The sequence below is a fragment of the Tympanuchus pallidicinctus genome, unplaced genomic scaffold (assembly GCF_026119805.1).
Source record: "Tympanuchus pallidicinctus isolate F22 unplaced genomic scaffold, pur_lepc_1.0 scaffold48, whole genome shotgun sequence".
NCBI lineage: Eukaryota > Metazoa > Chordata > Aves > Galliformes > Phasianidae > Tympanuchus > Tympanuchus pallidicinctus.
Genome location: NW_026294767.1, coordinates 529,459 through 544,767, shown reverse-complemented (window position 1 = coordinate 544,767; position 15,309 = coordinate 529,459). Strand labels below are relative to the sequence as shown.

At 54.6% G+C, this 15,309-nt stretch overlaps 3 protein-coding genes and 5 pseudogenes across 4 annotated transcripts; 4 read left to right on the top strand and 4 right to left on the bottom strand.

Annotated features, from left to right (window-relative positions):
• Positions 1-787: 787 nt before the first annotated feature.
• Positions 788-12,865, bottom strand: LOC128090557 (scale keratin-like). Of its 2 annotated transcripts, none has more exons than XM_052702952.1 (2): positions 12,850-12,865; positions 788-1,175 (listed from the first exon to the last, which is right to left on the bottom strand). In XM_052702952.1, the coding sequence occupies exon 2, from the start codon at positions 1,151-1,153 to the stop codon at positions 788-790; it is 366 nt and encodes a 121-aa protein (XP_052558912.1). In that variant the 5' UTR covers positions 1,154-1,175; positions 12,850-12,865. The 2 variants fall into 2 exon arrangements, with proteins under 2 accessions (XP_052558912.1, XP_052558913.1); XM_052702953.1 differs by lacking the exon at positions 12,850-12,865 and adding an exon at positions 5,359-5,374.
• On the top strand, positions 2,099-2,676 carry LOC128090554 (scale keratin-like; annotated as a pseudogene).
• Positions 4,771-5,157, bottom strand: LOC128090561 (scale keratin-like). The gene has a single exon (XM_052702956.1). It carries the CDS (start codon positions 5,134-5,136, stop codon positions 4,771-4,773), a length of 366 nt encoding a protein of 121 aa, XP_052558916.1. The 5' UTR covers positions 5,137-5,157.
• On the top strand, positions 5,347-6,658 carry LOC128090597 (scale keratin-like; annotated as a pseudogene).
• On the bottom strand, positions 8,285-8,659 carry LOC128090566 (scale keratin-like). Its single transcript, XM_052702962.1, has one exon. It carries the CDS (start codon positions 8,648-8,650, stop codon positions 8,285-8,287), a length of 366 nt encoding a protein of 121 aa, XP_052558922.1. The 5' UTR covers positions 8,651-8,659.
• On the top strand, positions 9,590-10,167 carry LOC128090553 (scale keratin-like; annotated as a pseudogene).
• On the bottom strand, positions 12,094-12,931 carry LOC128090567 (scale keratin-like; annotated as a pseudogene).
• Positions 12,932-13,414: 483 nt separating this feature from the next.
• LOC128090596 (scale keratin-like) lies at positions 13,415-14,147 on the top strand (annotated as a pseudogene).
• The last annotated feature ends 1,162 nt before the right edge of the window (positions 14,148-15,309 follow it).

The window sequence follows — 15,309 nt, the reverse complement described above, 5'->3', positions numbered from 1 at the left end:
GCATCCAGGCGGACATGCTGGGATCACAGGATAGATGGTGAGCACTTGTTCTAGAACGGGGTGAATCACTGGATCTAATACTTAGCAGCAGGGAGTTCTAGGTGGGTCTGTGTGACATGAAGCTCAGATCCCACTGAGGTCAGGGACGTCGCTGCATCCTCTTTTTCCTCTGTGGACTGATTGAGTCACTTGCGATCTTTGAGGGAACGTCTGAATCTAGGCTACGATTGAATGCAGTTTAGGAAGTCTATGGCCTTAATAGCGGGAGATCTCAGTGACAGAAGCTTTAAAGTAAGATAGAAGGGGAGATAATAAGAAATGTCTGCTATTTACCAGAAGCATTTTTGACGGTACCCTCTATAATTTGTTAGAAATTCAGTTTGGTGTTGAGCTATGGCAAAGAATGGGGTGTGAGGGAAAGGATTAAGTCTTCATGAAGGCAATTTTACCCAAGTATAGTGTTAGGAACCGTCTCTCCAATGAGAGGATGGACAAGTACAGATGCTCTCCAGGGAAATAAATAAATAAATTCTGAGATTCTGTGATTCTGTGACCACGTGCGGGAGAAGAAGGGAGCCCTGGGACAGCCATCGTGCCCGGGAAGAAAAGCCCAAGATTCAAATATTGGATGCATATTACTTTTATTGTAAAGACAGGAAAGGACACAACATCAAAGATGTATTGTAGTGCAAAGCAGGGCCCAGTTCAATACCATAAAAGACAAAGTGGGCACCAGAAATCAGCACAGAGGATGAGGAAGGAAGAGGAGAGGAGTCTTGCACCTGGGTTAGCAGGGCCCACAGGTGTCCCAGAGCTTCCTGCTGTAGCGGGGCAAGGTGCAGGGGCTGCAGGCAGGAGAAGCATAGGGTCTGCCAAAGGTGCAGAGGCCCCCCGAGCCCTGAGTGGCCCCGGCACCGTAGAGGCCCCCCAGCCCCAGGGAGCCGCCAAAGGCGGGTGCTCCGGAGGAGCCCACCACGGCTTGCTGGGGGAAGGAGCTGAGGATGGGGCCGGGGAAGGTGACGACGACGGGCGGTGGCTGGATGAGGGCCGTCGAGTCGGGGCACTGGCGCGCGCACAGCTCGTTGCAGCTCTCAGCGATGGGCTGGGGCACGGCGACGCTGGTTTTTGGTGGGCACAGGTCGTAGCAAGACATCTTGGTGTGAAAAGAGATTTCCCTGCAATGCACAGTAGCAAAAATGGGAGCTGTTAGTGAGTAGATGCCCTGGCAGAGCCAAGCCCATGCTGAAGGACTGCTCTGCACTCAGCAGGACTGCAGCCACTGCTGCAGGAACACAGCCACTCCACAACACCCTGCTCTCCTGTCATCGAGACCCACTCCAGCCCCTGCCGTTGGAGGCTCATCCACTCACCCTTTTCCTGAGCTGAACCAGGCTGGAGAGGTGAATGCCAGCACTCACCCTGGGCTGCTCTTTTATTAGTGCCTTTGTGCACTGGGAGGAGCTGACGTGGATGGGGTCACGTGGCTATCAGCAGGTGATCCTCAGTCTCTACTGGGCAAACGAAGGGGCTGTTTTGCTGATGCTGTATACTTGGCAGCCCCCAACTCCTCACTCAGCCCCTGCAATTACTCTGCTTGGTAGCTGGCAAGCCCTCTGCTAATGGGCAAATTAGGCCTGCTGCCCTCTCATCCTCGGCCTGTGTAAGATGGGATGGCGGGGTGCATAACAAATGCTGAGTGGCAGTTCCTTGCATGCCACAGCTCTTGCCCAAGGGCTTGCTTTTGCTGTGTCCTCATGGCAGCTGTGCAGAGCCTCAGAGATGAGCCGGGCACAGCACTGGGCAAATGGAAGGTATTTCCCAGGCCACCTGCATGCCAGCATCTGAGTGACAAACGCATTGCAGTTGTTATCTGCAGATGGGTGAGGTAAAGTGACACCAAATCAAAGGCACTCCTCTCGGTCATTGCCTGCTCAGCACCCCGCATTTGGCCTATGGAGCAGAAGGAAGAAGGAAGGCGGACAAGTGGCCTGTTCTGGTTTGACCATGGGCTGCTGAGTCAGGAGGGCAGGAGCAGGCCAGCCTGGCCTCGGCCTCAGGGAGTGACACCTCTGCCCATTGGCCCAGAGGGTGATGAGCCATGCCTCATCCTGGATAAAAGCTGGGATTGAGGGGAGCTCTCCCAAGCACTGCTCTGGCCTCCTTCTCCTTGGGAACAGGGTAAGTCCAAGAGCACTTCTCCAGTCCTTCACTAAGAGCAGCTTCAGGACCCCTGTGCCTGAGCTGTTGCCATCTGCTGCTGCGTGACACTGTCTGCCCTCTTGCAGAGCTCCATCCCATCACACCAAGATGTCTTGCTACGACCTGTGCCCACCAAAAACCAGCGTCGCCGTGCCCCAGCCCATCGCTGAGAGCTGCAACGAGCTGTGCGCGCGCCAGTGCCCCGACTCGACAGCCTTCATCCAGCCACCGCCCGTCGTCGTCACCTTCCCCGGCCCCATCCTCAGCTCCTTCCCCCAGCAAGCCGTGGTGGGCTCCTCCGGAGCACCCGCCTTTGGCGGCTCCCTGGGGCTGGGGGGCCTCTACGGCGCCGGGGCCACTCAGGGCTCGGCCGGCCTCTGCACCTTTGGCAGACCCTACGCTTCTCCTGCCTGCAGCCCCTGCGCCTTGCCCCGCTACAGCAGGAAGCTCTGGGACACCTGTGGGCCCTGCTAAACTCAGGCCCTGCCTGCTCCCTCCAACACTAGCATCCACTCATTCCTGAATGCCTGGGCCTGGAGTGTTGAGGAGTGCTGAGAATCTCCAGCTGCAACTGAGGCCTGAGCCACTGGCAGTGCTGGCACCTTTGCTTGCTTTGCCCTCATCTCCTGCCCATTTCTCTTCTTCCATGGACTTCAACCTGAATCTGACCTGCCTTTTTTTCTCTATCCCCATCTGCAGCTGATCTGGGAAGAATAAAGTTTTCCTGCATTCACAAATATCTTCTCCCTCTCTTTGTTGTTTCAAAAGTGTTCCGGATGGTTTTGTGATAGCCGGGGTATATAAAATCATGATGATGTGTGTCCCAACTCCTCTTAAAATGGTGTGGTTGTGAGGATTGGATATGGCAGAGAGTGCCTTTTGGTGGGCTGCAGAAGCTGTGGAAGGGACAGAGAGCAGGATGGTGCTGACCGCGCTCCCTTGCCCATCCTTCTCAGCTCTGCAGTGGCACCAGCTCTGCCAAGTCATGCTGCTCTGTAGGAGCACCTCTTGAGCTCAGGCTCAAAGCTCAGGGGAGGCTGGAGTGTGGTCATTGGCAAATACTGCCTTTGATTAATGCACTGTCAGTTCCTGGCTGGAATAACGGCCTTACAGAAATGCACATGTGCAGGTGGCCACAAAAGTGAAGCTTGAGGTAGCCATGTGCTCTGAGGCTGTGATTGTTGGGAATGTGGATGGCATCAGCCATTACCTGGAAGGAGGCTGAGCATGCAACACCTGTCTTGATCTTTCTGGTACCAGGATGTGCTGCCAGCCATTCACAAGTCAGCGTGCTGGTGGCAAGTGAATTAAACTCACCAGTGGTATCAAAGCAGATGTGCTGGGATCACAGGATAGATGGTGAGCACTTGTTCTAGAACGGGGTGAATCACTGGATCTAATACTTAGCAGCAGCGCGGCCCATGTTGGGCTGGGTTGTGTCAGGCTCTGATCCCTCTGTTATCAGAGGTGTCTCTGGAGTCATTGTTTTCCTCTGAGGAATGAGTGAGTCACTTGTGATCTTGTGAAAAAGTCTGGATCTAGGCTACGATTGAACGCATTTGAGGAAGAATACAGCCTGAAGAGGAGAAGATCCAGGTGACAGAAGTTTTGCAGTAAAGGTAGCAAGAAATATCTGCTACTGACCAGAAGCATTTTTGACTGTATCCTTTCTAGTGAGTTAGAGATTGAATTCAGTATTTAGCTATGACAAGTGGTGGGATGTGAGGGAATGGCTTAATGCTTCAGGAGAGGAATTTTAACTAATTACGCCATTAGGAATAGTCTCTCCAATGAGAAGATGGACAAGTCCAGATACTCGCCAAGAAGGTAGTGTGGTCAGTGTTCAGGAAGAAAGTTTGAATCTGTGGTGTCAGGTGTTGGATTCTTTATCTTCAGGATGCATTCCCTTCTAATTCATGACCCCTTATGATTGTCCATAGGGGCTGTTGGCAACACAGCTTGAGCACGCAGTTGGAGGGGATGATTTCAACAGGTTCTCTAACAGATCAGGCTGTCCCTACATATGGAGGGGGTATGGAAGTGATATTGGTGAGGCCATGAGAGGTGGGGAAAATCCTCAGGAGAGAGGATGGCAGTTCCCAGATGCCGTGTGGCTGCATTTCCTGCTGGTCAGGCAGCAGCCTATACTCAGACAAGTCTCATCAAGATGGACAATAGAAAACTGTGAGCCGAGCTGGCATCGCCCATGGCTTTGGAAACACAGCCTGGCTCATCAGGGAGCTGAGAGCCTGTTCTGGGCCAGATGTAGGGACCATGTGTGGGAGAAGGGAGTTCTGGAGCCTCCACTGTACCCAAGGAGAAAATCCCAAAGTACAAACATACAATGCAAGCTTCTTTTATTTTAAAGACAGGAAAGGACACAACGTCAAAGACATGCTGCAATATTAGGCAGGATGTAGGTGCCTGGGCCTTGAGGACCAGTGTTTCGTGAGCCATCTGCAAGGCAGTGGCCAGCACAGGGCCCAGTTCAGGGCCGTAAAAGACAAAATGGACATCAGAAATCAGCACAGAGGATGAGGAAGGAGGAGGTGAGGAGTCTTGCATCTGGGTTTAGCAGGGTCCACAGGTGTCCCAGAGCTTCCTGCTGTAGCGGGGCAAGGCGCAGGGGCTGCAGGCAGGAGAAGCGTAGGGTCTGCCAAAGGTGCAGAGGCCGGCCGAGCCCTGAGTGGCCCCGGCGCCGTAGAGGCCCCCCAGCCCCAGGGAGCCGCCAAAGGCGGGTGCTCCGGAGGAGCCCACCACGGCTTGCTGGGGGAAGGAGCTGAGGATGGGGCCGGGGAAGGTGACGACGACGGGCGGTGGCTGGATGAAGGCCGTCGAGTCGGGGCACTGGCGCGCGCACAGCTCGTTGCAGCTCTCAGCGATGGGCTGGGGCACGGCGACGCTGGTTTTTGGTGGGCACAGGTCGTAGCAAGACATCTTGGTGTGAGAGAGCTGAGCCTGCAATGAAAGCCACAAGAAGAGGAGCTATAATGTTGGCGATGCCCTAGCAGAACCAAGTGAGTGACCAGGGACTGCTCTACATGCAGCAGGGCCTTCGCCCCTGTCGTTGTTGCAGGTCCGTAGTTACCCCCACAGCATCCTGCTCCCCTGCCCCAGTGATCCGCCCAAGGACCAGCCAAAGGAGGGATGGCCACTCACCCTTTTCCCAAGCTGAGCCAGGAAGCAGTGGTGGATACTGGTGCTCACACAGGGCAGTGCTTTTATGGGGGCTGGTGAAGACGGGGAGGAGCTGGCTGTGGTGGGGGCACGTGGCTATCAGTAGCCAAACCCCAATCTCCCACGTGCGTACCATGGGTCTGTTTAGCTGATGCTGTATCCTCAGCAGCCCCCACCCGCTCACTCAGCCCCTACAATTAGCCTGCTTGGTAGCTGGCAAGCCCTCTGCTAATGGGCAAATTAGGCCTGCTGCCCTCTCATCCTCGGCCTGTGTAAGATGGGATGGCGGGGTGCATAACAAATGCTGAGTGGCAGTTCCTTGCATGCCACAGCTCTTGCCCAAGGGCTTGCTTTTGCTGTGTCCTCATGGCAGCTGTGCAGAGCCTCAGGGATGAGCCGGGCACAGCACTGGGCAAGTGGAAGGTATTTCCCAGGCCACCTGCATGCCAGCATCTGAGTGACAAATGCATCGCAGTTGTTATCTGCAGATGGGTGAGGTAAAGTGACACCAAATCAAAGGCACTCCTTTCGGTCATTGCCTGCTCAGCACCCCGCATTTGGCCTATGGAGCAGAAAGAAGAAGGAAGGCGGACAAGTGGCCTGTTCTGGTCTGACCATGGGCTGCTGAGTCAGGAGGGCAGGAGCAGGCCAGCCTGGCTTCAGCCTCAGGGAGTGACACCTGTGCCCATTGGCCCAGAGGCTGATGAGCCAAGGCCCAGCCTGGATAAAAGCTGGGACTGAGGGGAGCTCTTCCAAGCACTGCTCTGGCCTCCTTCTCCTTGGGAACAGGGTAAGTCCAAGAGCAATGCTTCTCCAGACTCAGGCCTGTGCCTGGAGTGCGCCTGAGCTGTTGCCATCTGCTGCTGCGTGACACTGTCTGCCCTCTTGCAGAGCTCCATCCCATCACACCAAGATGTCTTGCTACGACCTGTGCCCACCAAAAACCAGCGTCGCCGTGCCCCAGCCCATCGCTGAGAGCTGCAACGAGCTGTGCGCGCGCCAGTGCCCCGACTCAACGGCCTTCATCCAGCCACCGCCCGTCGTCGTCACCTTCCCCGGCCCCATCCTCAGCTCCTTCCCCCAGCAAGCCGTGGTGGGCTCCTCCGGAGCACCCGCCTTTGGCGGCTCCCTGGGGCTGGGGGGCCTCTACGGCGCCGGGGCCACTCAGGGCTCGGCCGGCCTCTGCACCTTTGGCAGACCCTACGCTTCTCCTGCCTGCAGCCCCTGCGCCTTGCCCCGCTACAGCAGGAAGCTCTGGGACACCTGTGGGCCCTGCTAAACTCAGGCCCTGCCTGCTCCCTCCAACACTAGCATCCACTCATTCCTGAATGCCTGGGCCTGGAGTGTTGAGGAGTGCTGAGCATCTCCAGCTGCCACTGAGGCCTGAGCCACTGGCAGTGCTCGCACCTTTGCTTGCTTTGCCCTCATCTCCTGCCCATTCCTCTTTTTCCATGGACTTCAACCTGAATCTGACCGGCCTTTTTTTCTCTATTGCCATCTCCATCTGATCTGGGAACAATAAAGTTTTCCTGCATTCACAAATGCCTCCTCCCTCTCTTTCATGTTGTTTCTGAAAAGGACCGGGTTGTTTTGTGAGAGTTTGGATACGGTATGTCCTGCTGATGAGAATCCCAGGATTTCATTTGTGCTGTGGGAGTGTTTGCAGTAGATATGGGAGGGGGGGCATTTTGGTGAAACTGTGGGAGGGACAGAGAGCAGGCTGGTGCTGACCGCGCTCCCTTGTCCATCCTCCCTTCCTCCGCAGCTCTACAGCGGCACCAGCTCTGCCAAGTCATGCTGCTCTGTAGACACACTGCATGATCTCTGGCTCAAAGCTGAGGGGAGGCTGGAGTGTGGTCACTGGCAAATACTGCCTTTGATTAATGCACTTCCAGTTCCTGGCTGGAATACAGCCTTACAGAAATGCACATGTGCAGGGGGCCACAAAAGTGAAGCTTGAGGTAGCCATGTGCCCCGAGGCTGTGATCATTGGGAATGTGGATGGCATCAGCCATTACCTGGAAGGAGGCTGAGCATGGATCACCTGTCTTGATCTTTCTGGTATCAGGATGTGCTGACATCCATTCAAAGTCAGCCTACCGGTGTCCCGTGAATCAAAGTCATCAGTGGCATCCAGGCGGACATGCTGGGATCACAGGATAGATGGTGAGCACTTGTTCTAGAACGGGGTGAATCACTGGATCTAATACTTAGCAGCAGGGAGTTCTAGGTGGGTCTGTGTGACATGAAGCTCAGATCCCACTGAGGTCAGGGACGTCGCTGCATCCTCTTTTTCCTCTGTGGACTGATTGAGTCACTTGCGATCTTTGAGGGAACGTCTGAATCTAGGCTACGATTGAATGCAGTTTAGGAAGTCTATGGCCTTAATAGCGGGAGATCTCAGTGACAGAAGCTTTAAAGTAAGATAGAAGGGGAGATAATAAGAAATGTCTGCTATTTACCAGAAGCATTTTTGACGGTACCCTCTATAATTTGTTAGAAATTCAGTTTGGTGTTGAGCTATGGCAAAGAATGGGGTGTGAGGGAAAGGGTTAAGTCTTCATGAAGGCAATTTTACCTAAGTATAGTGTTAGGAACCGTCTCTGCAATGAGAGGATGGACAAGTACAGATGCTCTCCAGGGAAATAAATAAATAAATTCTGTGATTCTGTGACCACGTGCAGGAGAAGAAGGGAGAACTGGGACAGCCATCGTGCCCGGGAAGAAAAGCCCAAGATTCAAATATTGGATGCATATTACTTTTATTGTAAAGACAGGAAAGGACACAACATCAAAGATGTACTGTAGTGCAAAGTAGGGCCCAGTTCAATACCATAAAAGACAAAGTGGGCACCAGAAATCAGCACAGAGGATGAGGAAGGAAGAGAAGAGGAGTCTTGCACCTGGGTTAGCAGGGCCCACAGGTGTTCCAGAGCTTCCTGCTGTAGCGGGGCAAGGCGCAGGGGCTGCAGGCAGGAGAAGCGTAGAGTCTGCCAAAGGTGCAGAGGCCGGCCGAGCCCTGAGTAGCCCCGGCGCCGTAGAGGCCCCCCAGCCCCAGGGAGCCGCCAAAGGCGGGTGCTCCGGAGGAGCCCACCACGGCTTGCTGGGGGAAGGAGCTGAGGATGGGGCCGGGGAAGGTGACGACGACGGGCGGTGGCTGGATGAAGGCCGTCGAGTCGGGGCACTGGCGCGCGCACAGCTCGTTGCAGCTCTCAGCGATGGGCTGGGGCACAGCGACGCTGGTTTTTGGTGGGCACAGGTCGTAGCAAGACATCTTGGTGTGAGAGAGCTGAGCCTGCAATGCACAGTAGCAAAAAGGGGAGCTGTTAGTGAGTAGATGCCCTGGCAGAGCCAAGCCCATGCTGAAGGACTGCTCTGCACTCAGCAGGACTGCAGCCACTGCTGCAGGAACACAGCCACTCCACAACACCCTGCTCTCCTGTCATCGAGACCCACTCCAGCCCCTGCCGTTGGAGGCTCATCCACTCACCCTTTTCCTGAGCTGAACCAGGCTGGAGAGGTGAATGCCAGCACTCACCCTGGGCTGCTCTTTTATTAGTGCCTGTGTGCACTGGGAGGAGCTGACGCGGATGGGGTCACGTGGCTATCAGCAGGTGATCCTCAGTCTCTACTGGGCAAACGAAGGGGCTGTTTTGCTGATGCTGTATACTTGGCAGCCCCCAACTCCTCACTCAGCCCCTGCAATTACTCTGCTTGGTAGCTTGCAAGCCCTCTGCTAATGGGCAAATTCGGCTTGTTGCCCTCTCATCCTCTGCCTGTGTAAGAGGGTACGGTGCATGACAAATGCTGAGTGGCAGTTCCTTGCATGCCACAGCACTTACCTGGAGGCTTCGTTTTCCTGTGGCTTCATGCCAGCTGTGCAGAGCATCAGGGATGAGCAGAATCACAGCAATGGCAAGTAGACGGTTTTTCCAAGGCCTCTGCTCAGCAGCGTCTGAGTGACGAACGCATTGCAGTTGCTGTCTGCAGACAGGTGAGGTGATGAAACACCAAATCAAAGGCACTTATCTCAGTCATAGCCTACTTGGCACAGCATAGTTTATCTACAAAGCAGGAAAAAGAGGGCAGGCAGTAAAAGGGCCTGTGCAAGTCCAGCCAAGGAATGCTGACACAGGGAGGGCAGAAGCAGGCCAGCCTGGCCTCGGCCTCAGGGAGTGACACCTCTGCCCATTGGCCCAGAGGCTGATGAGCCATGCCTCATCCTGGATAAAAGCTGGGATTGAGGGGAGCTCTCCCAAGCACTGCTCTGGCCTCCTTCTCCTTGGGAACAGGGTAAGTCCAAGAGCACTTCTCCAGTCCTTCACTAAGAGCAGCTTCAGGACCCCTGTGCCTGAGCTGTTGCCATCTGCTGCTGCGTGACACTGTCTGCCCTCTTGCAGAGCTCCATCCCATCACACCAAGATGTCTTGCTACGACCTGTGCCCACCAAAAACAAGCGTCGCCGTGCCCCAGCCCATCGCTGAGAGCTGCAACGAGCTGTGCGCGCGCCAGTGCCCCGACTCGACGGCCTTCATCCAGCCACCGCCCGTCGTCGTCACCTTCCCCGGCCCCATCCTCAGCTCCTTCCCCCAGCAAGCCGTGGTGGGCTCCTCCGGAGCACCCGCCTTTGGCGGCTCCCTGGGGCTGGGGGGCCTCTACGGCGCCGGGGCCACTCAGGGCTCGGCCGGCCTCTGCACCTTTGGCAGACCCTACGCTTCTCCTGCCTGCAGCCCCTGCGCCTTGCCCCGCTACAGCAGGAAGCTCTGGGACACCTGTGGGCCCTGCTAAACTCAGGCCCTGCCTGCTCCCTCCAACACTAGCATCCACTCATTCCTGAATGCCTGGGCCTGGAGTGTTGAGGAGTGCTGAGAATCTCCAGCTGCAACTGAGGCCTGAGCCACTGGCAGTGCTGGCACCTTTGCTTGCTTTGCCCTCATCTCCTGCCCATTTCTCTTCTTCCATGGACTTCAACCTGAATCTGACCTGCCTTTTTTTCTCTATCCCCATCTGCAGCTGATCTGGGAAGAATAAAGTTTTCCTGCATTCACAAATATCTTCTCCCTCTCTTTGTTGTTTCAAAAGTGTTCCGGATGGTTTTATGATAGCCGGGGTATATAAAATCATGATGATGTGTGTCCCAACTCCTCTTAAAATGGTGTGGTTGTGAGGATTGGATATGGCAGAGAGTGCCTTTTGGTGGGCTGCAGAAGCTGTGGAAGGGACAGAGAGCAGGATGGTGCTGACCGCGCTCCCTTGCCCATCCTTCTCAGCTCTGCAGTGGCACCAGCTCTGCCAAGTCATGCTGCTCTGTAGGAGCACCTCTTGAGCTCAGGCTCAAAGCTCAGGGGAGGCTGGAGTGTGGTCATTGGCAAATACTGCCTTTGATTAATGCACTGTCAGTTCCTGGCTGGAATAACGGCCTTACAGAAATGCACATGTGCAGGTGGCCACAAAAGTGAAGCTTGAGGTAGCCATGTGCTCTGAGGCTGTGATTGTTGGGAATGTGGATGGCATCAGCCATTACCTGGAAGGAGGCTGAGCATGGATCACCTGTCTTGATCTTTCTGGTATCAGGATGTGCTGCCAGCCATTCACAAGTCAGCGTGCTGGTGGCAAGTGAATTAAACTCACCAGTGGTATCAAAGCAGATGTGCTGGGATCACAGGATAGATGGTGAGCACTTGTTCTAGAACGGGGTGAATCACTGGATCTAATACTTAGCAGCAGCGCGGCCCATGTTGGGCTGGGTTGTGTCAGGCTCTGATCCCTCTGTTATCAGAGGTGTCTCTGGAGTCATTGTTTTCCTCTGAGGAATGAGTGAGTCACTTGTGATCTTGTGAAAAAGTCTGGATCTAGGCTACGATTGAACGCATTTGAGGAAGAATACAGCCTGAAGAGGAGAAGATCCAGGTGACAGAAGTTTTGCAGTAAAGGTAGCAAGAAATATCTGCTACTGACCAGAAGCATTTTTGACTGTATCCTTTCTAGTGAGTTAGAGATTGAATTCAGTATTTAGCTATGACAAGTGGTGGGATGTGAGGGAATGGCTTAATGCTTCAGGAGAGGAATTTTAACTAATTACGCCGTTAGGAATAGTCTCTCCAATGAGAAGATGGACAAGTCCAGATACTCGCCAAGAAGGTAGTGTGGTCAGTGTTCAGGAAGAAAGTTTGAATCTGTGGTGTCAGGTGTTGGATTCTTTATCTTCAGGATGCATTCCCTTCTAATTCATGACCCCTTATGATTGTCCGTAGGGGCTGTTGGCAACACAGCTTGAGCACGCAGTTGGAGGGGATGATTTCAACAGGTTCTCTAACAGATCAGGCTGTCCCTACATATGGAGGGGGTATGGAAGTGATATTGGTGAGGCCATGAGAGGTGGGGAAAATCCTCAGGAGAGAGGATGGCAGTTCCCAGATGCCGTGTGGCTGCATTTCCTGCTGGTCAGGCAGCAGCCTATACTCAGACAAGTCTCATCAAGATGGACAATAGAAAACTGTGAGCCGAGCTGGCATCGCCCACGGCTTTGGAAACACAGCCTGGCTCATCAGGGAGCTGAGAGCCTGTTCTGGGCCAGATGTAGGGACCATGTGTGGGAGAAGGGAGTTCTGGAGCCTCCACTGTACCCAAGGAGAAAATCCCAAAGTACAAACATACAATGCAAGCTTCTTTTATTTTAAAGACAGGAAAGGACACAACATCAAAGACATGCTGCAATACTAGGCAGGATGTAGGTGCCTGGGCCTTGAGGACAAGTATTTTGTGAGCCATCTGCAAGGCAGTGGCCAGCACAGGGCCCAGTTCAGGGCCGTAAAAGACAAAATGGACATCAGAAATCAGCACAGAGGATGAGGAAGGAAGAGGTGAGGAGTCTTGCATCTGGGTTTAGCAGGGCCCACAGGTGTCCCAGAGCTTCCTGCTGTAGCGGGGCAAGGCGCAGGGGCTGCAGGCAGGAGAAGCGTAGGGTCTGCCAAAGGTGCAGAGGCCGGCCGAGCCCTGAGTGGCCCCGGCGCCGTAGAGGCCCCCCAGCCCCAGGGAGCCGCCAAAGGCGGGTGCTCCGGAGGAGCCCACCACGGCTTGCTGGGGGAAGGAGCTGAGGATGGGGCCGGGGAAGGTGACGACGACGGGCGGTGGCTGGATGAAGGCCGTTGAGTCGGGGCACTGGCGCGCGCACAGCTCGTTGCAGCTCTCAGCGATGGGCTGGGGCACAGCAACGCTGGTTTTTGGTGGGCACAGGTCGTAGCAAGACATCTTGGTGTGAAAAGAGATTTCCCTGCAAAGCACAGTTGCAAAAAGTGGAGCTGTGAGTGAGGAGATGCCCTGACAGAGTAGCTTCCATGACATGGGTCTTTCCTGCACGCCACAGGGCCAGAGCATCCTCTATTGTTGCAGGGCCACAGCCACCACCCAGGAATCTGGTCTCCTGCCCAAGTACCCTACTCCAACCCCTGTCCGTGAAGCACAGCCACTTACCCTTTTCCCAAGCTGAGCCAGGCTAGAGCAATGGATGCTGTTGCTCACCCAGGACCAAACTTTTATGAGGGCCAGTAAGCATGGGGAGGAGCTGACTGCGATGGGGGCATGTGGCTCTCAGCAGCCAAACCCCAGTCAGCTTCCTGTGTGACACAGGGCTGTTTTGCTGACACTATATCCTTGGCAGCCTCCACCTGCTCTCTCAGCCCCTGCAATTGGCCTTCTGAGATGCTGGCCAGCCTTCTGCTAATGGGCAAATTAGGCCCACTGCCCTCTCATTCTCTGCCTCTGTAAAAGGGCAGGGAGTATTACAAAGGCTGAGTGGCTGTGCTCTGCAAGTCACAGGACTTCCCCAGAGTCTTGGTTTTGCTGTGTGCTCATGCCAGCTGTGCAGAGCCTCAGGGAGGAGCCGGATAGCAACATTAGAAAAGGAGAAGGTGTGGCCCACGCCCCCCACTCTGCAGCATCTGAGTGACAAACACACTGCAGTTGTTATCTGCAGATGGGTGAGGTGATGGAATAACAAATCACAGGCACACCTCTTTGACATAGTCTACTCAGCGCCATGTATTTGGCATACAAAGCAGAAAGAAGAGGGCAGGCAGTAAAGGGGCCTGTACTGGTCCAGTCAGCGATTGCTGACTCAGGGAGAGCAGGAGCAGGCCAAGCTGGCCTTGGCCTCAGGGAGTGACACCTCTGCCCATTGGCCCAGAGGGTGATGAGCAAGGCCCAGCCTGGATAAAAGCTGGGACTGAGGGGAGCTCTCCCAAGCACTGCTCTGGCCTCCTTCTCCTTGGGAACAGGGTAAGTCCAAAAGCACTTCTCCTGTCATTCACTAAGGACAGCTTCAGGCCCCTGTGCCTGAGCTGTTGCCATCTGGTGCTGTGTGACACTGTCTGCCCTCTTGCAGAGCTCCATCCCATCACACCAAGATGTCTTGCTACGACCTGTGCCCACCAAAAACCAGCGTTGCTGTGCCCCAGCCCATCGCTGAGAGCTGCAACGAGCTGTGCGCGCGCCAGTGCCCCGACTCGACGGCCTTCATCCAGCCACCGCCCGTCGTCGTCACCTTCCCCGGCCCCATCCTCAGCTCCTTCCCCCAGCAAGCCGTGGTGGGCTCCTCCGGAGCACCCGCCTTTGGCGGCTCCCTGGGGCTGGGGGGCCTCTACGGCGCCGGGGCCACTCAGGGCTCGGCCGGCCTCTGCACCTTTGGCAGACCCTACGCTTCTCCTGCCTGCAGCCCCTGCGCCTTGCCCCGCTACAGCAGGAAGCTCTGGGACACCTGTGGACCCTGCTAAACCCAGATGCAAGACTCCTCACCTCCTCCTTCCTCATCCTCTGTGCTGATTTCTGATGTCCATTTTGTCTTTTACGGCCCTGAACTGGGCCCTGTGCTGGCCACTGCCTTGCAGATGGCTCACGAAACACTGGTCCTCAAGGCCCAGGCACCTACATCCTGCCTAATATTGCAGCATGTCTTTGACGTTGTGTCCTTTCCTGTCTTTAAAATAAAAGAAGCTTGCATTGTATGTTTGTACTTTGGGATTTTCTCCTTGGGTACAGTGGAGGCTCCAGAACTCCCTTCTCCCACACATGGTCCCTACATCTGGCCCAGAACAGGCTCTCAGCTCCCTGATGAGCCAGGCTGTGTTTCCAAAGCCGTGGGCGATGCCAGCTCGGCTCACAGTTTTCTATTGTCCATCTTGATGAGACTTGTCTGAGTATAGGCTGCTGCCTGACCAGCAGGAAATGCAGCCACACGGCATCTGGGAACTGCCATCCTCTCTCCTGAGGATTTTCCCCACCTCTCATGGCCTCACCAATATCACTTCCATACCCCCTCCATATGTAGGGACAGCCTGATCTGTTAGAGAACCTGTTGAAATCATCCCCTCCAACTGCGTGCTCAAGCTGTGTTGCCAACAGCCCCTATGGACAATCATAAGGGGTCATGAATTAGAAGGGAATGCATCCTGAAGATAAAGAGTCCAACACCTGACACCACAGATTCAAACTTTCTTCCTGAACACTGACCACACTACCTTCTTGGCGAGTATCTGGACTTGTCCATCTTCTCATTGGAGAGACTATTCCTAATGGCGTAATTAGTTAAAATTCCTCTCCTGAAGCATTAAGCCATTCCCTCACATCCCACCACTTGTCATAGCTAAATACTGAATTCAATCTCTAACTCACTAGAAAGGATACAGTCAAAAATGCTTCTGGTCAGTAGCAGATATTTCTTGCTACCTTTACTGCAAAACTTCTGTCACCTGGATCTTCTCCTCTTCAGGCTGTATTCTTCCTCAAATGCGTTCAATCGTAGCCTAGATCAAGACTTTTTCACAAGATCACAAGTGACTCACTCATTCCTCAGAGGAAAACAATGACTCCAGAGACACCTCTGATAACAGAGGGATCAGAGCCTGACACAACCCAGCCCAACATGGGCCGCTCTGC

Coding starts and splice junctions, on each gene's coding strand:
- LOC128090557 (XM_052702952.1), bottom strand. CDS start 1,153: ATGTCTTGCTACGACCTGTGCCCACCAAAAACCAGCGTCGCCGTGCCC.
- LOC128090561 (XM_052702956.1), bottom strand. CDS start 5,136: ATGTCTTGCTACGACCTGTGCCCACCAAAAACCAGCGTCGCCGTGCCC.
- LOC128090566 (XM_052702962.1), bottom strand. CDS start 8,650: ATGTCTTGCTACGACCTGTGCCCACCAAAAACCAGCGTCGCTGTGCCC.